General features: G+C 41.1%; 1 protein-coding gene across 1 annotated transcript in view; it reads right to left on the bottom strand.

The window, feature by feature from the left end:
* The window catches only part of MOB3B (MOB kinase activator 3B), a gene marked incomplete at both ends in the record, with an annotated part of 81,454 nt that extends 59,343 nt beyond the window's left edge, over positions 1–22,111 (bottom strand). Inside the window, 1 exon segment of the mRNA XM_082336228.1 lies at positions 21,694–22,111. Within this exon segment, the coding sequence (XP_082192354.1) occupies positions 21,694–22,111 (418 nt within the window).
* Positions 22,112–25,085: the final 2,974 nt, after the last annotated feature.

Genomic DNA, 25,085 nt, shown 5'->3' with positions numbered 1-25,085 from the left:
CAGCTACCCCTTAAATCTGTCTGTAGTTCTTCCACTTACAGCTTCCTTTGACACGGTGCTCCACAGTCTGCCAGCCACTGTGTTTCTTGTATGCCTCACTCTCACTGGTGAGTTCTTGGGTTGGAAGAGGCAGTAAACAGGCAAACCCTGCCTGCAATACTCGTACCATATCCTGCTCATCAGCTCGCCTCTTTTCTATGGAGATGTGTCTAAGTCAACTCCTCTTTTCTTAATTCAGAGGCGTTTCTATACCTTTGCTCATCCTCATTGCCCTCTCTGAAACTTTTCCAGTTTTAACATTACATTCTCTGTGATGAGAGAACTGCAAAGAGGTGTGGGAGAAGCAGGGATTTACACAGTTGCATAACTATGCTTTTTGTTTTGCTCCCAATTTATTTCCTAGTAATTCTTACCATTTGGTTGGCACTGAACTGTCTTTCTTAATCTGCATGGTAACAGTCACCTCAGAGATGACCATTTTACACAGAAACCAGGATGGTTGTCCCACATGCATCACTTCTTACTTTTCTACACTGAATTATATCTGCTTTTTTATTGCTCAGTTACTGTCTTACAGTATTGCCTTCGGCAGTCCTTCAAAGTCAGTTCCTGTCCTGTTACCATGAATAACTTCATAACATCAGCAAATGTTATCACCTCGTTGCTCACTCTTTTTTCCAGCTTACCTATGACTGTGTTAAACAATTGAAGTCCCAGCATGTCAGGCTGCAGAACTCCACTGTTGACCTGCTTCAGTTCCACAATGGAAGAATTTGACTATTTACTCTTACCCTTTGCTTCCTTTTCTAGCCAATATTTTATGCATTTATCACCTGCAATCTCAACATTGCAAAGCAGCTTTTAGTATGCAAACATCATAATTGTATTACAATCAAGAGACCACTTTTTTCAAGGGGATTCATAAAAACTGGATAAAGAACAAGGGCTAGACAGGGAAAACCCTTTATATACAGTGTTCTTCAATTGTGTTGGTTCTTAAAAGAAAACAGAAAAACCCTCTATGTATTAGGAGGTAAACTGAGACAGCTTATGTGACAAGGCACTGGAAGTGAGTCAAAGCACATCAAGTCACCCTGAAACAAATTTTCCAGGGAAAGAGAAACTAATGTCCACAAGAAAATGACTTTATGATGATGGGTCTACTGAAAATAGACATAGTTTTTTGAAACCCTTTCTGTTGGCCACAGCCATACCCATGTTATCATGACCCGTTATCCAGACTGTTGTCAAAATGTAGTCCTACAGTTGGGAAAGGCTCACATGAACAAAATACACGGTGTGAGGAGAGGGAGATGAATACACACACAAAAGGTAATCAAGGAGATGGACTTCATTAATAAAAATAATGTTTGGGCCAATTGATTCAAGAGACAAAACAAAACACCAGCAAGGCAGATCAACAGGGTAACACGGAATACCTAAGTCCTAAAGTAAAGCAACAGTAGGAAAGTTAGTTGTCCCATTCCGTGCAGCAACACCTCATTAACCGGAATGGTTAGATCTTTCTGGGAAGAAAAGACCAGTTTTGGTTGCCACTGAAGCTGGAGTAAAATCTACTTCAGCTGTCTCTGGCTTGCTGTTTCTTATTCTGTTAGCTCACCCACTAATAATCCCTTGGCCTGCTTGACTTTCTTAGGCAGTTATTCATAGTCAGTCAACTATGTCATTTTAACCATTTTCTGCTATTTCAACTTAGTGCACAGGTGTATGGCATCACTGAGGACTAATCTGGTGCCCTCAGTGTGTAAGACTTTTGTAAACAGCTCCTCCCACTTTCCAGCTCACAGAAAACTCTTACAACTTTCCTACTGCTTTTTACTTTATTCTTCAGGCAGTAAAGTTTCACCACACTGCTGGAAGCTCATGCTAAGTATGGCCTTAGGTTCAGAGATTGTCCATTGCCCTGAATCACATGCTGCCTCTTATACATTCCGAGCATCCAGAAAGCAAGCTTCTGTCAAAGAATGTCTCATTTCTGGCATTCACACACTGACATGCTCAAATCATTAATAATTTCTGAGATTTTAAAAGCTACTCCAAGCTCTTCTTTTTCCTTTGAGACCATCAAAGCTAAAAGTAAGCATTCAGAGAGATTTGCGCTTCTGCTTCAAAAAAATTTTTAAGAAAAAAAAAACCAATTCAAAATGCAGATGATATTCAAAAACAACTGAGATATATAAATTGGAAGGTTTGTGGCTGTCTCTCTTGGGAAAACCATGTTAGTAACAAGGCAGTGTGTGGAGTTCAAATGTGGTACGCAGATGGAAAGTTTAATAGGTATCTCTAAGTACCATTAAATAATTTTACAGCTTGTCCCTAGCCAACAAGGGGAAGCGGGCATTAAAGATGTCATGCTAAGAAAGAACCATCTGCCAAAGCCAGCAGAGGCTGGCTGGTTGAATTAGTGGCTGGAGTCTGCAGCTGAGAGTCCTCACACTCATTTCTTTGTCTGTCTCAGTGACCAGGAATTAACAATAGAAAGTTTAAAAAAGAAAGCAGTGTCCATTTTGCTCAGCAAAGGGTATTGGAAGTTCACACGGGAAGACAAACTATTTGCCTTTTTGGGATCATATTCTGACAAATAGGTTATAAGTCAAAACTTCAGTCCCAGGGGAACAGGATTGGTGGTGGAAGTTCACAGCTTTGAATTCCTATCTGGGTGATTAAATCTAGACCAGATGAATGTAGACATTATAGAGGAAAATGCTGGGGACACGTAGCACCAAACAGAGCCAAAATATAAACAAGAGAAAGACATTGTTCACTGCCATTTTATTCAAGAAGAAAAATATTATGAAAATCAAAATACAGTTTTATATGAATTTTCATTATAATTACTGAAGGAAAAAAAAGTCAAATTAATCTGTAACTAGTAAGCCTGATCTTCAATATCCTATACTTTTTGTAATCAGCCACGCTACTGTGAAGACAATTTTCAGTTTTAAATCATTAAAACTTTATCTGTCATTTGATTCATAGTCTATGTTTCCATCCTGTCTTTTTCTCTTTGCGTACAAGACACTGGTCTATCATCCAAGAAATATTTTCTGAACAAGTAAGGGTGTGTAACTAGCTACATTCCGGGAGGTTTTATAGATACTAATTCTGCTTGCCGCACCTTCTGTTGTCCCTCCCCAGAGAGTCACCTGCCAGTGTCTCCCAGCACTGCTCCCAGCACTTCTGAATCACTGTCAGCTACGCCATCACACGGGGTTTTGAAAGAGGGGGGCTGCCATCCACCGGTTACATCAAGGAACATTTTGGCAGGGTCTCTTTCAGGCTAATTTGCCATCTATGGTTATATCACAAAATTCCATTTAAAAGGTAGTTATAAGCACATCGGAAATTGTAATACTTGTTCTAAGTGACCACATTAATAAACATTGGTGGATATGACTGGAAGACTGCAATGGAGGGATGCGGGCTTTTAAGGAAGGAGGGGCAGGGAAGGCGAGGAGGAGAGCGACCTGCTGTGTGAGAGCATTTGGAATGCAAAGAGCTCTGCCTTGGGACAGGCCAGGAGTCAGTCAAGAGCTTCTGCATCAAGATTAGCAGGCAGACCAATATGGGCACTGTTGTGGTGGGTATCTGCTATAGACTGCCTGCTCGGAAAAAGAAGTAGATAAGGCCTTCTGCAAACAAGTGGAAGAACATTCACAGGCTCTGGTCCTCAACGGGATCTTTAACACCCCCCCAATATCCACTGGAAGGACAGTCCAGCAGGGCTCAAGCAATCTAAGAGAGTTCTGAGTGCACTGCAGCATCCTGGCACAAGTAGTGGAGGAGCCAACAAGGAAAGATGCTCTGCTGGACCTGATACTTACTGAAGAAGGAAGAACTGGTGGGGGACGTGAAAGTCAGAGGCAGCCTTGGATGCAGTGACCATGAGATGGTGGAGGTCAGGATCCTAAGAGGAGATACCAGGGCAAAATCAAGACCACAGCCCTGGATTACAAGAAAGTCCATGGGATACAATCCTGGAGAGAAGAGGGGTCCAGTAGGGCTGGCTGATAATCAAGGATCACCTCCTCTGAGCTCAAGAAAGGTCTGTCCTGACAAGTGGGAAATCAAGCAAATGTTGCAGGAGGCCTGCATGAATGAGCAAGTTGCTCCTAACTGGAGTTTAATCTGGCAAGGTATGTGAACAGCAACAATACAGAATTTTACAAATACATAAACAGCAAAAGAAAAACTAGGGAAAATGTGGGTCTGCTGCTGAATGGGGCATGGGAACTGGTGACAAATGATACAGAAAAGGACAAGGTACTCAATGCCTTCTTGGGCTCAGTCTTTACTAGTAAGATCGGCCTTCAGAAGTCCAAGGCCCCTGAGACCAGAGGGAAATTGTGGAAAAAGGAATTACCCTCAGTGGAGGAGGGCTAGGATAGGGAAAAGTTAAACAAACTGGACATACATAAGTCCATGGGGCCTAAAGGGATGCACCCACAAGTGCTGAGGGAACTGTCTGTCACTACAAGGCCACTCTCAATTACCTTTGAAAGGTCATGGTGACTGGGGGACGTTCCTGGCAACTGGGAGAAAGCAAATATCACTCCTATCTTCAAGAAGGGCAAATGGGAAGATGTGGGGAACTCCAGGCGAGTCAGCCTTACCTTGGTCCCTGGGAAGGTGTTGGGAGAAAATCCTCCTGGAGGGCATTTCCAAATACATGAAGGACAAGAAGCTGATTGAGAGTAGTCAGCATGGATTCACAAGGAGAAAACTCACTTGTCCAACCTGATGGCCTTTACGATGAGGTCACTAGCTAGGCAGACAATGGGGAGAGCAGTTGATGTTCTTTACCTTGACTCCAGTGAAGCCACTGTATCGCATAATGTCATCATAGACAAGCTGACAAAGTATGGGTTAGATAAGCAGACAATAATGTGGATTGAAAACGGGCTGAACTACTGGGCGCAGAGGGTTATTATCAGCAGCACAAAGTCCAGTTGGATGCAAGGCACTAGCTGTGTACCTCGGGGCTTAATACAGGGGCCAATACTGTTCAGTATTTTCATTTATGATCTGGATGATGGGTCAGAGTGCACCCTCAGGAAGTTTGCAGATGATACAAAACTGGGAGGAGTGGCTGATACACCAGATGAGTGTGCCGCTGTTCAGTGAAACCTCTACAGGCTGGAAAAATAGGCTGAGAGGAATCTCATGAAGTTCAACAAGGGTAAATGCGCAGTCCGGCACCCGGGGATGAACAACCCAGGGACCAGTACACTCTGGGGGCTGAGTGGCTGGAAAGGAGCTTTGCTGAGAAGGACCTTTGGGTTCTGGCAGACCAAGCTGACTGTGAGCCAACAATACACCCTCATGGCAAAAAAGGGCAACAGTATCCTGGAATCCAGGAATATCATTGGCAGCAGGTCAAAAGAGGTGACCTTTCCCTCTACTCGGCCCTGGTTAGGCCGCACCTGGAGTGCTGGGTCCAGTTCTGTGCTCCCCAGTGGAAGAAAGACACGGACTTAACTGAACTGAGTCCAGCGCAGTGCCACAAAGATGATGAAGGGACTGGAACATCTCTCATATGAGGAAAGGCTGAGAGGTAGGACTCTTCACTCTGGAGAAGACTCAGGGGATCTTACCTGTTTGTATGAATACCTGATGGGAGGGAATGAAGATGAGGGGGAAGACTCTTCTCTGTAGTGCCCACTGACAGGACAAGAGGCAACGGGCACAAATTAAAAGACATTAAATACCATCTGACCACAAGAAAACACTTTTTTGCTATGAGAATAGTCAAACACTGCCACAGATTGCCCAGAATGGTTGTGGAGTCTCCATCCATGGACTGGACAATGTGCTCTACATGGCACTGCTTTGAGCAGGGAGGTTGGACTAGATGATCTCAAGACGTCTCTTCTAGCCTAAATTATTCTGTGATTCTGTAATTCTGTCCAGTACAGCTCCAAGTGCCAGGATCAGTCCAGAGTGCTCACTGTCCTACCATGCTGCACTCACGGCCTTTAAGGAACACCTTTACACTGAAGCTGCTAGGGAACTATTTAAACATGACCACATTAAGAGGTGAGGAGACCTCTTCCCATCTGCCAACCAGAAGCTGTACTGGAGTTGTACTGTACAACTCTCATCTGGAGTTGTAATCCAACAGTTGTAGGAATACTTTGACAGAGTAACTTATGGTACCAGTCCTAAACCAAACAGTACTGAATATAGGCATCCTGACAGGTTCAGAGAGCAATTCCTTCCCCAAGAGCAGGAGAGGAATGCATGTACACTTCCACTTTAGACCAACAGCACAGCCTGGAGACTGGGAACAGATTCAGGGGTGCAGATAACTTAGGTACGTGCTCAACAAGGTTTTCGTGTTCCTCAGTGAAGGTAGAATATGACTCTGACACTGGACAGTTTGTTTTCTCATTGCTGGAAGAAGAGTGAAAGTTAGTTATCACTGGAAAAGTTTGTAAATGTCTAGTAGTCTGAGACCAGAAATTTAGCAGGTGACAGTTTACATCATCACAATATGTAACATGTAACAAGACTGAAAAGGAGTTGCTCACTTTGAAAATGTAAGACTCCAAAAGCCAAGCTATTAGAAAAAATGGGGATTCTGAATTCTCTGAAGGAACAGTGCTTTCATGAGACCTCTAACTGCATGTGTTGCCTCCATAGCTACACATCCTCACGATGTTGAAAGGCAGGTACAGTTCATTAGCTGTTGCTATTTCAGCCGACCTTTTGTGGGTTTGATTGCAGGACAAAGCAAGAGATGAAATAGCTTTTAAAGGTGGCTCTAATTTTTTGCAGGATCTCTGCAGCTGGCTGGCACAGAACTCTTTGCCAAAGCAGAAATCCAGTTTTGTTTTCTCATGCTACATTGCCCCTAAACTGGGTTTGGTGCACTACAGTGGTATTCGTGTATGTCTGAGGATTCCCACCTGTTGGAGAAGTTATCCCAGACCTTTAGGACAGCTTTGGCTAAGCAGTGAATACAGACTGCAGCTGGTGAAAAGAACTGGGCTTTTTTATCTGTTTCTTTATTTTGGCCTACACACTCTGAACTACTTCCAGTGACAGCAATTATTAGCTTAATGCTCCCAGTTATGCTATATAGAATCAGTCTGCTTTAGAAAGCTTTTATAAAAGATTCAGATTTTAGATTCAGAAATCTCACTGCAAGTCAATGACATTTGTCAGAGCCTCAGTCTGTTCCCTCCATATTTGCAAAACCCAACCTGATGATAAAAAGTCAGGGGAAATTGTACTATCAACAAAACAAGATTCTGATACAACAAACACATCTTTTGCAAATTATCCCTATAAAAACTCACATAAAGAAAAGCCTGCTCAAAAAATCAAGGAAGGTGTCATTGTCACCAGCATTTACTCTGAGAATGGACAGTTTTTAAAATTTTATTTAAAGAGGAACTGTTAAGAAATTTTTTAAATGGAATGAAAAGAAGTTTTGTGTGTGTTAGCAGCTGAGCCCTCACAATAGGAGACATGTTAGGATAAGCTTGGGCAGATGACAGGAGAGATAACAAGGAAATCCTTCATTTTAGCTGAAGGCTACATTCCATGTGACAATTTTTTCATCTTGAATATTTACATCATCACTTGCTTTACTGTAAAGCTTCTCAGCTAATGTGCAAGCAGCTGCAGCTTCGAAATGAAGTCCTCAGTGTCCTGCAACCCAGTTGTCTGCAGGAGGCATAGACTATGCAAAACTAAAACTTTATCACAATCCTGGTGGCAAATGTCCACATGAGTGAATAACATTGATTTCTTTGCATCAGTAAGCTTCAGTTCTGTGTTTTTTCCTCTCTTTTGCTGCTGTTGGTTTCTCAGAAGGCAATTAAATTACTGTATCATTTTTTTTTTAGTTTATTGACAGCTGTTGCTGTGCCTTGGGACAGTTACAGATGTTTCTGATCTCTGCAGCAAAAATATATACTGTTAAGTTAACTGATAATCAACTAGCTCAAGTTACAAGACAACCTGAATACTAAAATGAGCACTGATTTTTATTCAAAAATTCTGGGTCTGGATGTAATGGCTACTGTGACATAAAGAGTTTTTAAAATATGCCTGTCCACAGACAATTTATAAAGTATTTAAAAGAACTGCAGGTGTAAATGAAAGACAAAATGGGCATAAAGTTTTAGATCCCTTATTTTCACTTCAAAGGAGAACAGAAGGATGTATTTTTGGCCCAAACCTTCCAACTGCTCTTTTCTTCACCAGGAAAATTCTCAATGCAGCCCCAACCAGTAGAAAACTGAAATGAGCAGAATAGAGAGTCACCATGAAATGGCAGTGGGACTGCCATTTGTGAGATCTTCATTCTTGACAGAATCCCCTGGATCAAAGGATGTTCTGACACCTCTGAGACAATCTCTACCATGTGGATTGCTGGAAGCTGGGAAATAGCACCTTCCCCTTTTCTTACACTCTTCTCCCCTGGACATCCTCTATTGGGCTGGATGGACCCTTGCTTTGAACTTCACAGCCTTTCTTCTGCAAACCATGTGCTCAAAAGCCATGGATCTGGAACCAAATATTTAAAAGACAGTAATCTTGCAGGTCCTGAGTAAACAAACACATAGGCAGAACCTTTCCCTGTTTGATCTGCAATCCAGAAACTCTGTCAAGCATTCTCCTGGAGGGCTAGCAATGCATGGGACTGGAGTCTTTCTAAAGTTTTTCAGTTTTCATTTCCTTTACTCCAAATGCATACACAAAGCTAGGTATTTAGGAACAGATCAAGAGCGTTCTTGGAATCACTGACACGACCTGTTTCTGGATCCACTGATGAACCCCTGTGTAATCCAAGATAAATCACTTCTACTCAGAATTTCCTATCTGAATAGCTACTCGTACATTATGTAGACTACTTTGATTACCTGAGCTTTGGTCTCTTATTTGACAAATGAAATAGTAACATTTACCTTGCTTTTTACAGCTCTTCAACAATTAGATCTTTAAAAAAAAATACCAAAACCAAGCCATAGAACTCCAAGAGAAAGGCAGCCATGGTATGCAACTAATTTTAAAGGACATAAATTCTAAACAGATGTATTGTTTTAATGCCCAAATATTCACTGGCACTTTTCTGAAAGGTCTGTTATCATCTAGCATGTGGTTTGGAAGTGTCTCCGTTGCTAAATATTACAGCTTCAAGCTTTAGGGTTTTGTCTATTAGAGGGCTGAGTTCTTTCTATTAAGGCTGATTAGAGCTGATACTGTACAAACAATAATTACCATTATTTCACCATGCTAATGTTGACAGTATACCTCTATTGGTAAACTATAATGTTTCTCAGTTCAGCTGAACATGCACTTCTTAAAAGAAAAGGTACTTCTTTCCATATCCAGATGAGAGTTCTGTCTTCCAAAGACAAGCTGTTCATTGTCCTCTCTTTCCCCTTCCAACTATTAACAGACTTTAATTATTCCCTTCTTGATCATCTCTGATTCCAGATGTCTCGGCAACCTTCCTTTTGTTTCTCATGAGTCAAAGCACCACTGATTCATGTTATGAGAAGGAAATACAAGTTTCCACTGTATATTTTCAGGCATATGAAAGGGCACAGCCCCCCTGGTGTTCCTCAGACATGTGACTCACTGAGATGGAAAGAAGAAAAAAAATCCTCTGTGTCAGCACTGTCGGTAAAGCCTGCTTCACCCCGTACTGTGTTGCTGAGATGCTCTGAGCATTTGTCAGGTCTTTTCTAATCTCTGACTTCACTGTAAGTGGATTTTTTTGCTCAGTCATACAAAACAGTCACCCACCAGGTACCACGGCCTACATTTACCCCCTATTCCAAGGATTCTAAGCATGGCTCAGAGGATTTTCTAAGTAAAGCATAACTTTTGAAAAGGGAGACTCAGGAAACACCACAGAGATCTGTGTTTTAGGAAATTCCTATATCCGTTTGCATGTGGAGGCACCAACTACTGTGATGCATCATCTGCTGGAGAGTGTCTTGTGCCAGTCTTCAGGGAAAATGGAACAATTTAGACCTTGGCTTTGTGGTTTTCTCTATTTGAATACAATTCTTCGAGGATAAATGTGTAATCATAAGACTTTAGGTCTTGTACGAGCAGTGTCAAACACTGAAAATTATTTGATATTTCCACAGTCCATATGCTGCACGTGTGAGTTTTTTGGCACAGTGCCTACTATAGCCAAAGATTTTTTACTGTAAGAGTTGTTCATCCCTGTGATACAGAGCTTACAATTCAACCCAAGAATGGCTGTCTGGCTGCAGAGCCTTTCTCTGGGGACCCTGTCGTTAATATGAGTTACAGCATAACAACAGTCTGGCATCTCACAGTGCACTGCTTAGGCACATGGAAGCTACATTAACCACCAATGGGTAAGAAGGGAAGTTTGTTGCTCTAATCAAGACAGCTTATGCGGTTCTGTCCATGTGGCTGGTAGAAGGTAAGACTGAAGATAACTATTTCATATTACTTCTGTGACTCATCATGTCTCTTTGCAGAACAAGCGCTTGCCCTGTCACAACTACATTGATAAGATTGGCCTTCATCGTTTGGCTTCAAATGCCAAAAGGCATATGGAGGATGCACGTTTTGTTTCCTGTTTCACTGCAAACAGTTCTTGGACTGCGTTGGCTGATGGGTTCCTGTCAAAACTGTCCAGCTTACGAGAAAACAAAGACAAACAATTATGCCAGCAGCTACATATGCTAAGAGGAGAATGAAAGAGAACATCAATGAAATTCCAGCTTCTGTTGTGTATCTGTGCAACTCCAACAGTCAAATAATAAGTAGATTTTTGTGGGGGTAACAGCACTGCGTAGAGGTACCTTCAAGGCAGATGGGAGACTTGATGGAGTTCTAGTGCTTAAAACCCATGAATGTTGGTTCACGTCACATGTACAGCCACAGGACAGTTGTTTTAGGAGCAAGCAAGGAAGTCACATAGAAAGACAAGCTTGCATGCACCACTGGACTGAAAAACACAGCTCACCATTATCAAGGAAAAAAACCCCTTCATTCACTACCTACAGACATGCCTTGTATTGGTTGTATTTATAGAAGTGTTTGCATTGCAGCTGTGGAACATCAGCAGCCAGTACTTAATGACTTCTGCTTGGATTTCTCCAGAACGTCAACAGAGGTATATAAAAGCATTTTATCCCTGCTTGGATAGACCCATAGAAGCACAGAGAGGAACAACCTACCAAAGATTTTAATTTTTGTTTTAGCTTTCCTAACGTCACGCAGGCCCCCAGCATGTAACAGTTGGCAGTGTTGGAATCAGAGCACACATACACTCTATTGAAGCATGGGGCATAAGCTGACAAGTATCCATTTTTGTTGTGTTGTTCAAGTGTTTTCAGTTACGCTATTTTCTGCCACTCAGTGTGGATCTATACACACAAATACACTTCAAAATCTTCTTGTGTGCTGCTTACTTTTTGAAGTTTCCATTAGCAAGGATATTGCAGAAAATATATTGGGAGTATTACAGCACAATTGGCTAATATGAACAATTCTATGTTCAAAATCAATTTTTGACAGGAAAACAATTATCCATTTAAAAATGCCTTGCTCATTACAGAAAGATAAAATGAAGAAACATGTTTTATAGCAATATAGCTAACTAATATTTGTGTACAGTCCCAAACCATTTAATGGAGTATTTCTTGCTTTACCACTGTTGGGTGCTAGCTGGCATCAGCAGCAGACACAAAGCAATGAGGTATATTACATGATGGTGAGACAAGGTCAAGTAAGGACCATTCTTGTTATACATGTTCTGATCAAAGATCTACATGACCCTCAGTACACAAGTATCAGTAAAACCAAGACGGATGCTTTATATTACCACTAAGTATGACTACTAAGCAAAATAACTGTATTGGCTTGAACACGGAGGAATTCTGATAACTGGTGTTCATACCAGTTCATATCATATTAGATTCACACCTATGTAATAAAACAGGGTTTAATCCATTAATTTTAAGATCACTGAATGTGAAGTGGTTGAATTACACTGTCTAATATATAACTAGAGAGTTACACATAAACCCAAAGTTTTTGCTGGTACTCTCCAGTGTTTTTTATTAAAAAAAAACAAAAAAAAACAAACAAAAAAATGTCCTTAAAAAATGTCCTTAAAAAAAAAAAAAATGTCCTTAATGGTGCAAAGACTGGCCTCTGCTTTTTTCTTCTCCTCTACCTCCTAATCAACCTTATATGTTTGTATTCAGGGTTGCACCAACTTCCATTTTTCAAAAAAAAAGGAGCCTGTTGTCCTTCCTACTTTATGCCTGTTATCTGTTAAGGTACCAGGCCTCTCATCGTCCTTAAGAATCAGTACAGTAGAAGGACTACAGCTACCTTCTTCAAGATCACATCAGAGTCAAGATTTCAAGTTGTTTTTTTCAAGGTACTGAATAGCTCAGACACCAACTATTGACAGTCTCCTGCATGAGGGACTACACTGGCCCACATACCACAGAAATGGTGAACCCAACATCCACAAAGTTAAAGGGGAGCCACTCTGAGACTTTGAAATAAACTCCCTTCAGAACCACCATCATCATCCCCAGCGTTCACTTTTTTGGTATGGCCTTTTCCAACGTAAACACATGCAAACGCACTGATGAAGAAAAGATAAACCATAAGATGCAGCCATGTAGACAAAGACTGTTCATGTCATGTGCAGCACTACCAGTGAGAGTTCAGCTGAAGACAGTGGTCAAACTAATCTGGTGCAGAAAAATCAGTTCTAGCAGGAGACGTGCTAAACAGCTTTTCTCTGGGCATAATTTTTCTTCCCATAATCTCTTGCTGACTTTTGTTTCTCCAAGCATGTAGGCTCCTCAAGGCAGAGAACTTCTGCATAACTAGGCACAGAAATGTACTACTACAGTTGTCTTTAATGGTAAGCACACAAGTGACTTAATCACGGTTATAAATAATACTGATAAGAAAGTTTGATGGTTTTCTCTGCAGCAATATCAGGATGAACACTGTGCTTACAAATGGTTTAGATTATCTAAATATGTTATTCTTGCTATTGTGTTTAAAGAGTACAGAATCATAGAATCATTTAGGTTGGAAAAGACCTTTAAGATCATCAAGTCCAACTGTTAACCTATCACTGCCAAGTCCACCACTAAAGCATGTCCCTACATACCACATCGACCCGTCTTTTAAATTCCTCCAGGGATGGGGACTCAACCACTTCCCTGGGCAACCTGTTCCAATGCTTGACAACCCTTTTGGTGAAGTAATTTTTCCTAATATCCAATCTAAGTGTTTCCTGGTGCAACTTAAGGCCATTTCCTCTCATCCTATCACTTGTTACTTGGGAGAAGACACCGACCCCCACCTCGCTACAGCCTCCTGTCAGGCAGTTGTACAGAGCAATAAGGTCTCCCCTCAGCCTCCTCTTCTCCAAGCTAAACAGTCCCAGCTCCCTCAGCCGCTCCTCATAAGACTTGTGCTCCAGACCCTTCACCACCTTCGTTGCCCTTCTCTGGACACGCTACAGCACCAAAATGTCCTTCTTGTAGTGAGGGGCCCAAAACTGAACACAGGATTCCAGGTGTGGCCTCACCAGTGCCAAGTACAGGGGGATGATCACCTCCCTGGTCCTGCTGGCCACACTGTTTTGATATAAAGGCTCATACACAGCTTTTATCAACACAAGGGGATTTTAACCATGTATTTTTTAAGTACATATTTGACTTTCCTTCAAAAAATATCTATAAAAGACATGAGGACCTCATTTAAAAGAAACTAGCGAGTTTTTTCCTGTTAAGGTTTCCAATTTTGCTCTATTTGCATGCTCTCTGTGAATTTAGAAGGCCAAAATTCTATTTGAAAGAAGGTGGCCAAACTTAAAGGCAGTTTTGGTGCATATACTTCTGGCTGAAGTGAAGACCTTGCCCTTGCTTTAGGCTTTCCAGAAGTTCCCTTAGAACCACACTACTGTAGCACTCCAGCTGTTCCACAGTGAAGTTAAACTGAGATTGTCCTTTAAAGAGGACTAAATTATTTTATTTTCATACCTCTATGACCACACTTTATTCTGATGATTGCTACCATATGTCTGGGGCAGCTGAAGACCCCACTGACCTAAGTCTCTTCCCTTGGCTAGATTTTGCATAAAACATGTACCCAGCACTGTACCTCAAAAGTACCAGCGTTGTCCTCAAAAGATTGACCTTAAGGATGAAAATACTTTGTGGGAGTAGGGACTACCATCCACTAAGAAAGCTGACACTTGTGAATCTTATTTCATTTATATTCCAAAAAATGAACCAGCAGTCATTATGATCTGTAAATGCTACTCCTACACATATTCTGCTTTGCAGCATATCAGGCAAAGTCTGTTTTATAAGGTTTCAAATAAGGAGCTATTCTCCTTGTTCATCAGGGAAATTAATGCACACAACACTATAGAATGCAGACTACTCAGTTTGCATAAACCCACTTTCCAGGGCAAAGCATGTTCAAGGTATCGAATTCCCCACACTTTTGAGCTGGGCACAAGCTCAGCCCCAGTATGCCATAGAATTAACACGCGGTAGACATCAGCCGTGCCGTGAAGGTAGCTCAAGAGAAGAGGTCACAAGCTCAGTTAGGGTAGAAGCTGTGGTTGTGGAATTGCAGATCCTCCAAGAGACTAATTCAAGTAACGTCACACAGCATATGCAATCACAATGTGCTGGAGAGCTAAATTCCTCGAGAACAAGGGACCTGGCAGCTACAGGACAGACCACTCCAGTTCCCAGTTGGGACACCACTTCTTTCTTCCTCCCAAAACAGTATCAGAGTGAGCATAGAAACCTTTCAGCCTTTGCAGAGCCAGCTAACACATCCTTCTCCCCAGGAGCTTTCCCTCCACCATTCAAACTACTGCTTAAGTTTTGTTTTGGGTTTTTTTCTGGTTTGTTTGTTTGTTTGTTTGTTTGTTTTGTTAAGTTTCTGTAGCATGGAGAATGGAAAAAGAGATCTGCTGAGACCTGCAGTCTCTCTATGTGTTAGTAAAAGTGCTGTTTAGCCCTTAACGATTGTCAGAATACAGAAAACCTGGCATATGAGGCATCAGCCTTCTAATATGCATTCTCCAGGTGAGGCAGCATTCCTTCATCCCAGCAGTGCCAAATCCTTCTCATCAGAAAGCAGATTATGCTAAAGAATTTGCACTTATTTTCCACTGCACGTATTTTCTATTATTATTAGAACTAGACTGAAGAATGGTTTAATTTATATGTCTGAGCTGGAAGCAGACCTATATGTTCCTCAAATGGCCCATCTAGCATCAGATCAAGAGGGTACACTGGGGAAGACAGCTGGGGAGGGTAGCTTTGGGAGCAGTCACCTGTCAGTCAACAATGATTGGGCTTGAGGATTGTCTTGACTACTCCTAAGCTTCAGTCCCTATTCTTGTATAAGCGGAATGCCTAGACTAATCAAGGTATTTTAGATAACAGACAAAAATAGGGATTCAAATTGCTCCAAAGTACAATCAGTCAGCAAGAAAGTAATGCAATGCTAAGAAGGCCAGATAGATACCTACCTAGTAAACTGCATCACTCGCCATATAGATGGGGCCAACACAATTTTTATCAAACTTGTTTGATGGTACTCTTGAAGTGTACTAGGTTGTGGGTTGACTCATCTGCCAGCTTAGTTTATATAGAAGCATCTGTTAGATCCTGAACCACAGGAACAGGAAGAAGGGGGAGGAAGCTCTGACATATAATCTAGTTGTAAAATATCTACCTGATATTTTCCAGGCACACATATTTGAAGACACCAAACTTTCTAAAAGGACAGTTGTGCTGCTGCTGTAACTTTGCTGTAACATACATACATTCATAGAATTCACAATGCTTAAAGAATAAAGGAAAGCTACAGCCATACAATAGTCTATGTCTTGCAGAATTTTCTTTATTTCATTTGCTCAAGAGATTAACTCAAAGCTCTTGGCAACCACATCCACGTGCTGAAGGAGGGACCAAGGAAGGGCAGTTAACAGTGAAAAGAAGATAAGCATTACAAAATAAAATTCTTCTTTAGCCCAAATCCAGCACTGGTCTGACAGGTATAAAGATCAAGCAGAAAGGATTGTTTGGAATTTACAACAGTCTTCAGCTGGTAGCCTACAGCTATATGCATCCACCACTTCTGGACTGAATGATCAGTTAACAGTAGTGATCTGACTCCTCCCTTCCGCTGCTGCCAAAGCTTTGTCTTAAAATAAAAGAACAAAACCAGCTGTAGAGATTGTACATTTTTTATTGCAGGGTGAGTGTGCATGAAGCAATGGCGGTTCCTAGATGGTGCAATTACAATGGCTGCAAAGAATGAAGAAAAAGTATACACAGCAAATGCCCGCAGACATCACTTTGCCCACACCATAGGCATCTCCTCACACTTTGGAAGAGCAATAAGACAGGGACAGTTGTAAGACAAAGTCAATGATGTCAGACACTCTCCCCACATTTCTACAGCTGTATTGTGAAGAGCCTTTGCTCAGTAAAAGTAGTTGAGGAGTTTCTGTTCACACCCACCAGTCAGCTGCTCCCCATCCCCTGCAGAAAAGTGCCCCAAGTGGTAACTATTATTACTGGCTAGAGAACCAGAAAAATTCTACCACACTATTAGTAAAAAAACATTGAAAAAGTTTCAGTCTTGATTTAGTGGTTGTTCTGAATCACATCCATGAGAGCCCTCCAGAGTCTTGGTCTGCTTTTGTAGATGCATTACGGTGACATATTGGGCTCCTTTTCTGGAAGTAGCATCACACACATGCTCTGTGCAAAAACTCTGAAGCTGCCAGCTACCAAAATTTACAAGTTAAGCATGGACCAGACAGTGTATTTCTAAAGATACATTAATTTTTCGGCCAAAGTCCTAGGCTTTAAACACTTTAAAAGTATGTTTTCATTTTGATCAGCCATAACTAGGCTATTTGATTACAGTAACTTAATAACCTTTGAAATCCTCCTCTACAAAAACTCTCATAGCTTAAAAGTGATTTTGTACTTCCATTAAATGCGAAATTGCAGCTTCTTAAACTGCTTAATCAGTTTCTAATCAATTTAGCTCTTGTTCCTGAAGCAGCCTGTCAGTGCTGAAATTAGAATTAAGAATCAGGATAATTCAAGCTGACACAGATTTTGAGAGGTCTGCATCCCAGCTTTCTGCTTTATATAGCCATCAGATCAGATCAGATCAGGTTCCTTAGGGCTTTATCCAGCCTGATCTTGAAAACTCGGAAGGATGGAGACAGCACAGCGTCTCTGGGGCCCCTCTCAACTGCTTTACTGTCCTCATTGAGTAAACTTTTTCATTGTCAAATCAGAAAAGAAGTTCATGTTCTTGTTTATTTTAGCAGAACTCTCTGTCTGTCTTCTGGCTGTCTTCTCATTTCAAACTATAGACCTGATGAAGAAATCACATGGTGACGTTCTCTGGCCTGTGTTATGCTGGAGGTCAGATTAGAATAAATGAAATAATCTCCTGTGGCCTTAAATATCTGGATATCTTTCCCAGCAACTCTTACAACAGAAAAAAACATTACATTCACTGAAAATCCAAACAAGACAGAATTACTCCCAATTACAGCTGCAATGATGAGGAGAAAAAAATCTAAGCAACTGAATTTGTCTTGTTTGGGAATCAGGGCCTGAAGGGAGCACAGCAGTAGAGAGCTGCTTGCTTTCTTAGCTCCTTTTCTGACACTGCCCAAACACATATGGTGAAAGCTGACAATTGCAGTTCACCAAAAACTGCGGCTGTCGCAAGGATCTGCTGCTTCCTGCTCCAAATGATTTCTTCAGCCTGTTTACCAAAAAGCACAGAGATGAAAAAAGTACAGGGTTTGGGGGGGAAGGTACTTTTGAGGCTACGGAGTGTTTAGGTTGTCCGTATGAGCCTGGGAAATATATCCCTTGAAAGGTGTTTAAAAAGCGAGACTACTAGGTGCCTGGAAGAACAACTAGTATTTACTGAGGAAAAAGAGTTTACCTTACAGCTAAATAAAACTCCAGCACACTATAAAATTTCATGCTGGGGACTAATATGGATAAGTTAAACAGAGTGGCCTGAGCAGGCATACAGAGTGAACTCTCCTCCGCTCTGTTCCTGCATTCCCATTCAGTGAGGGCTGAGACAGGTCAGGGTGTATCTGTGGTTACATACAGAACTTGTTTCCAGAACTGTCAGCCTCTCCCATGCCTTAAATCCACTCAAAATGGATAAAGGAAAATTAGAATAATGGAAATGAGAAGGAGGACATAATCATGTCTAAAATCCTTTACAGGCTGTGAGGCCATTTTACAAAGACAGTCCTTAAAGCTTTCCTATACAAAGAAGTGGTCCTAATATTCAGCACCTGTTTTTGTCACCTGCACACAATTCTTGACAGCTCTTCTGTTCCCATACCAGCCCCCTTTTCTCCTGCCAGCCAGTTTAGTATTAGTAGGAGAGTGGCTGGAGGAAGAGGATCTTTACCAGCAAATTAATAGACCAGAATGATTGGAGAAAGCAGAGAAGAAACAGCACCAGACCACAGGAAGTACAGAGACTGGTGCGTGGCCAGAGGTCATCATGCCAATGTAAACACCAAAAGGGTTAAATATAACATTCATAGCAATTTATAACTCAACTGCATGGAACACCAATACCACAAAAAAAAAAAAAAAAAAAAAGCCCACCAAACCTGCCTATCCCTATCCTGAAATGATTTTCCTTGAAAGTAGCTCCTCAATGAAAGCTGCGCTTAATCACAGTTCTTGAAATCCCTTTTTAGATAGTTTGCATGAGACGTGTTAAATGAAAGAAGACCAGTTTAATAGGATTAAGCTAAGGAAAATATGTTCAAGTTTCTGTGGACAGCTCCTATGAATCCCACTCTCTCTCTTCACCAAACTCATTTGCTAATGGAAAGGTCAGCCCGAATCCCATCCACTGGACATACACTTTTTCCAGAACAATTCTCTGCAGACCATATGCTACAAAGACTCAAAGACATAAATTAATCTCTTTAAGTTACAGCCACTCAATGCTTTAAAACTGTTGTACTATTAGTAAGGACATACCTAAGCCTGTTTTGTTTTCACATCTCAGCATATCATCTTTCAAGATCTATTTCAACTGCTTTGAAGAATGAACAATCATCATTTTCACTGTCATTAATTTCTCTGAATGAAAACAGAGGTTTGCATCAATACGAAGCCTATGGTGCATCTCACCAAAGGCTGCTGAACAGGTAGGAACAAAGAGTACCCAATACAGTAACAAAGCTTCTCTCTCTGATCAATTGTGAAAAGCAAAACATGTAATATACATGACTGCATTTCATTCAACAGCTTCATAACCAGTACTCAGACAGGCTGGCAGATATTATCATCTCCATTTTACAGACAGGGGATTGATGTGCAAAGAAATTAGAAAGATTCCCTTAAAAGAAAAGTAACTTACCCAGGAACAAACCCCAACTTCCCTTTGACTGTTCTGTGTGCCTAAGAGGGGACTTGCTGCAAGAAGAGGCACCAAATTCAATGCAGTGTGCATCTGTTTCTGAATTGTAAGATCTAAGGCCTCCTAAGCAATTTTTATCAACAGTTTCACACCACAAATTGGTGAATCAACAAGATAATAAGAAGTGTGCAGGTGGCCACTATGGTATCTGCAATAAAGGCTCAAAAGGAGGGGAGAGCGGAATATGGATGCAAGTGCTGCTCTGTGGAATAATGCTCCAAAGGGTATCTATAAAATCTCTTTATGGGACTGTCCAGTCATCTCGGTCTGTAACACAACCATGGCACAGTCCACCAGTCCATGAAGGCTCAAGCAGACTTTTTCCCTTCCTTTGGGTCAATTCAGAGTGAGATGGATATTTTTCAGAGATATCAAGCATTCCTGTTCTGACTTGTATGAGAGTCCAGCTCCATTCTAGAGACCACAGGTCTTTCCCCTTCCTCAGTTTCTTCAGATTTGATTTAATCTACAACAGCAGGAGCTGCTGGGAGGAGAAAAACAGTAGATTGAGGGTGTTTATTGATTCCATTCTTAGGCTTATAATAGGTAAGCCTTCAAGATAAAAGTTCCTCCAGATGTATCTTACTACAAACACAAGGGAGGAGCATCTAGGGCTGAAAGCTTGTGTGTTATACATTATTTGTTGGCTAGGTAAAGCCCATCAGCATGCCAGTGTGTTACCTGCCCCACATGCTTGCAGACCGACCATATTTTCTGCATTTGCAAACTGCAAGAGCACAGACTAGTATTGGAATACAGTGGAAACTTGGTGTAACAAAAGCTTGCAGAAATACCAATGGAAGCAAAATCACATATTTCACTGCACCTTCCACTCACCTTCAATTCTAAAAATCATTCACCCTGAAGAAACATAAAACAACAAACGCTTGAGAAATCAAACCCATTTTCCACTACACAAAATATATGGTACTGCTTCCTTTGAAATCCTCCTTCATCTTGCTGTGCTGGCAAAGTCCAGATTAAAAGATATAGTTACTGCCTTCTTTCTACCTGTTAGTGTAGAAAACAAAACTGATAGAAACTGGGAAACAAAGCACGAGTTTGTCCAGACAAGTAGCTGTCAAGTCCAAGAATAAGGTATTTCAAAGGTCAGGAAATACTGACAGATGCAACCTCTTGATGTTATCATCTTCCAATTAGCCACAGGCCCTAGCTGCATATAAACTGCAAAATATTCAGCTGAACTAATTTTAACATCTGAGCATTGTTCTTGCTTGTTACTCATCTGGGCCAAGTACTTATATATAACATCTCACATTTCTTACAGCAAGCTCCCAGCTTTCCCACTTACAAGAAGTGAATCAGGACTCATTAACAAAAACTGCTAAAAATTACGTAAGTACATTGACATCTCTAAGGTATAACATCCGGTCTTTTCTTATTGCTTGCAGCCACAGCTAAAGATATAGGCTGTCTACCCTACACAATGCACTCTTCTGCAAAGTCCTCCTCGTCCAGAGGGAACTATTCCAGCAAAGATACTGTCACCTACTTGCTCCACTCTTCAGGAAAACTAACTATAGTATTATAAAAGGAAAATTGTGCTGCCCTTAACAGCTCTCTCATCTGGGCTGTCTGGTTAAACCATAGCGAAGTCTGTTAGTTATATCTATAGTCTTAGAAACAGTAATTTTGAGAATAATTCACTTGCCAATTCATCAGTTTTGGACAGGAAGTCAGGAGAGGGTGGGAGGGCAGAGTTCACTGCATTCATGACTCTCCACTGCCTTGTACTCATAGCTGTACACACTTCGAAGGGAGGATACCACTCTAATTAGGCTTTTCTTTCCATCCATTCTGTATCTGCCTAAATCACTAGGCAAAGTGCAAAGCAATGCAAACTTGATTAGCTTTCAACAAGCTAATAATGCAATGCTGACCACCCTTAGCGATTAACCTGAGATGCTTACCAGGGACAAATGGCTAGAATGCAAACATTTTAGGCTAACAAACCCCACCATATCTAGCAGCCACAGTTAACATTTAATACATTTCACACTATTCCTGCAAGACACCCTCGTCCTCCCCACCTGCTGTTTAAAGGCTTGAATTTCACAATCCCTAAAAATGAGGGTGGGAAGATAACATGCTTAGTACACAGAATGAAAGGCAGTTTATGCTTTAGGACTTCTGTCTTGCACTTACCTACACTTGTAGGAAATATATCCTCATTGTTGATTTGCACCTCGATCCAGTCCATGAGAAGATTCATATATTGGGGTGCTGGCAACGCTGTGGGCTTCTTGTACTTCATGTCGTCCTGCCACCGGTACTCATACTTAGGGCCTCCAGACATCACTGGGCAGGTCCTCTCTGTGCAGAACTCACAGATAGTTCCATAAATGAGGTTGATCCTATTGAAGAAGTCAACAACATGGACAGCCACCCAGTCATTTTGGTCTTCTCCACTGGGCAACTGCACAGCCGCTTTCAAGTCCACGCCTGAGTTCAGAGAGGCCTGCGCTCGTTTATGAAGTTCAAACCTCTGGGTTCCAGGTTCAAACTTGCGTTTTGGGCGGAAAGTCTTATCTTTATTAAAGACTTGCTTGAGTGCTATGGACATGTCTGCTTATCTGCTCTGCAGCAGCTGGCAGAAAAGCACGGCTGAGATTTAATGCAGGTACCTGAAAAGAGTTGCTCCCTATCACAGGTTGTCCAGGCCCTGTTCTTTTTCTCAGAGAAGCTCGTATCAACTTCAGGGCAGTCTACTAACTCTTCCTCTTGAAAGTCTTTCTGAAAGGCTTCATGTCCCTAAAGAGATGGAAACAAATATACATTAGCGTTAAGCTCAAGTCTGGCCCTGTCAGTTTGTTACTGTTTACCATCATTTTATAGTAATTATGAGCTGAAAAGCAAATATATAACAAGCTAGCCTTAAAAATTGGGCAACTCCTAACCTGATAAACATTTAAGAGGAAGAAAAAAAAAAAAGCCTCATTTTTTAAAGTATTAAGGAATTAATTTCTCTGTCCTTTTTAAATATCTACCCAAATAGAGGCTCTTAAGTTATCCTAAAGATGGTGTCGTGGTTTAACCCCAGCCAGCAACTATGCACCACACAGCCACTCACTCACTCCCCGCCGAGTGGGGTGGGGGAGAGAATTGGAAGGGTGAAAGTCAGAAAACTCGTGGGTTGAGATAAGAACAGTTTAATAATTGAAGTAAAATGAAATAGAATGGTGGTGGTGGTAGTAGTAGTAGTAGTAGTAGTAATAATAATAATAATAATAATAATAATAATAATAATAATAATAATAATAATAATAATAATATACAATAATAATATACAAAGCAAGTGATACACGACACAATTGCTTACCACCCACTGACTGATGCCCAGCCTGTTCCTGAGCAGCGATCACTTCCCCCCAGCCAGCTCGCCCCAGTTTATATACTGAGCATGATGTCATATGGTACGGAATAGCCCTTTGGCCAGTGTGGGTCAGCTGTCCTGGCTGTGCCCCCTCCCAGCTTCTTGTGCGCCGGGCAGAACATGGGAAGCTGAAAAGTCCTTGACTGGTGTAAGCACTACTTAGCAACAACTAAAACATCAGTGTGTTATCAACATTATTCTCCTCCTAAATCCAAAACACAGCACTATACCAGCTACTAAGAAGAAAATTAACTCTATCCCAGCTGAAACCAGGACAGATGGGAATTCAACAAATGTTGTATAATCTTCCCATCTTTAGGTAATTTTTAAATGAACCTTTTCATTGTGCTGCATTTTTACAGTGACTGCATACCATACATAATGCATGTATAAACTTAGTAGACAAAATACTATGTTAAAATTTGGAAGTCTTATCTAATTGCTCCTAAAGTGACCAATCGTGCCTCTAAGCACTTGAGATAGCTTCAGGGCTCTTCTCTGTAGGAAAAAAATTCCCAAGCAAGATTTTTCCATATCTGTTCTCTATTTTTAATTGTGCAAATCTCATAAAACCTAGTTAGAGTGAAACCTACAGTATTGCACAGAAATAATTCCTGTTTCTCACAGAACTGTACAGAGATTGTTATTTTTCTTGACCCATCTTCAGGAATTTGGTACTGGCCTTAATTTTCTATTGGATTGTGTAGAATGATAAGAAAGCAATGGTGAAGTTGACACTTTCTTTATAGCTCTATCCATCTTTACAGGGGAATATTTGGCGTCCTTCTTACAAAAGAAGAGCATAGACTTTGTATTGTTCCATCTAACCTACTCTGGCAACAAAGAATGGTTTTAACAGCCAGTCTGACTGAAAAAATAAATTATTGCATTAGAGCCTTGTTTGTTCTTACATATACGTGCAGAAGAGTATTATCATCAGTAAATGTAGGCAATTAGTAGGTGATAGGGTAGATAGGGGCTATCTCAGACTTTTGTTCTAGTAGTGAAGGTCTTATGATTAAAGACAGAGAATAAACATTTCATGCTGTGCATTATTTAAATTAAATAACACAATATGTTGTAAATTTGCACAGCACTACAAAAATCCTACCCTATCAGTGGCTGATGAATTCTCATCATGGGATTATGTATGCTCCACTGTTTCCCTTAACAGAAATCATGTCCACGAAAATGTTACTAGGTTGTGTGTGGAAAGCACTAAATTCTTCTGAAGACAGTTGCACAAAGTTTCGCTGAGGGGCAGAAAGGAAGAGAAAAAGGTGCTTCTTTTTTCTTAAGCACCACAAGAAAGCACCACATACCTAAGCAAAAAGAAAGCTGGTGTGCTAGACCCCGTCCCCACACAATAGAACATAAATGCCATAAAAAATCCTCTCCCAAATAGCTGAAAGATTAGCATCCAGCCAATTTGCCAGCAAGCAGCAGCGAAACAAAACCAGCAGAGAAGTGCTTGTTTTTCCTTTTGCTGATGGCACGATGGAGGATACTCCAATCGTAAGTTAACAGTCATTCTTTCTGTGCCAGCAAAATATGAGAAGTTCAGGGATGAAGTCCCGGGAGACTATTGTCGTATCTGGCGTGCCCCTTGGAGTAAGGCTCAAATACAGAGATCCTGAGTGTTCAAATCCAGAGATCCTGAAACCTGACAAAAGTTGGGGAAAGAAGACTTTAAACAAAACTAGCCTTGGAACAATTTAGTTAAGTGTCATTGGCAGGAAATGAAGGCACTTTAAAGAGACAACTCTGCTCTACAGTTTGTTAGTAAGATGCATAACCTCCAGCCCTCAAAGGCTCTGTGGGAGTCAGCTGTTTATTTAAAAGCCTTTCAAAGTATAGGCGAGTACTGCTGCACAGACTGAGCTTGTGACTGACACACTTGGAGATGGCATGGAGCCAATGTCCTAGTTTGCAATAATAAGGATGTTAGCTCCAGAGTTTTACAGCTCAGGTAACTACTTTTTTCCCACTTTAATATAACTGGTGCTCTTATGTGGCTACTTTGACTCCCTTCCTCACCTGTAAACATTCACCTGGACATGCAAGGAGTTCTTACTTAAAACAACAAGCTGAGCACCAAATAAAACTCATCTTCAAAAGACACATTTTGAAGCACAGTACTCACTGCTGTTAAACATCTTCCAAG

This window comes from Platalea leucorodia (assembly GCF_965183815.1).
Source record: "Platalea leucorodia genome assembly, chromosome: Z".
NCBI classification, from domain to species: Eukaryota; Metazoa; Chordata; class Aves; order Pelecaniformes; family Threskiornithidae; genus Platalea; species Platalea leucorodia.
Note: the sequence above shows the minus strand (reverse complement) of the source record. Positions and strands in the feature narration are given on the sequence as shown.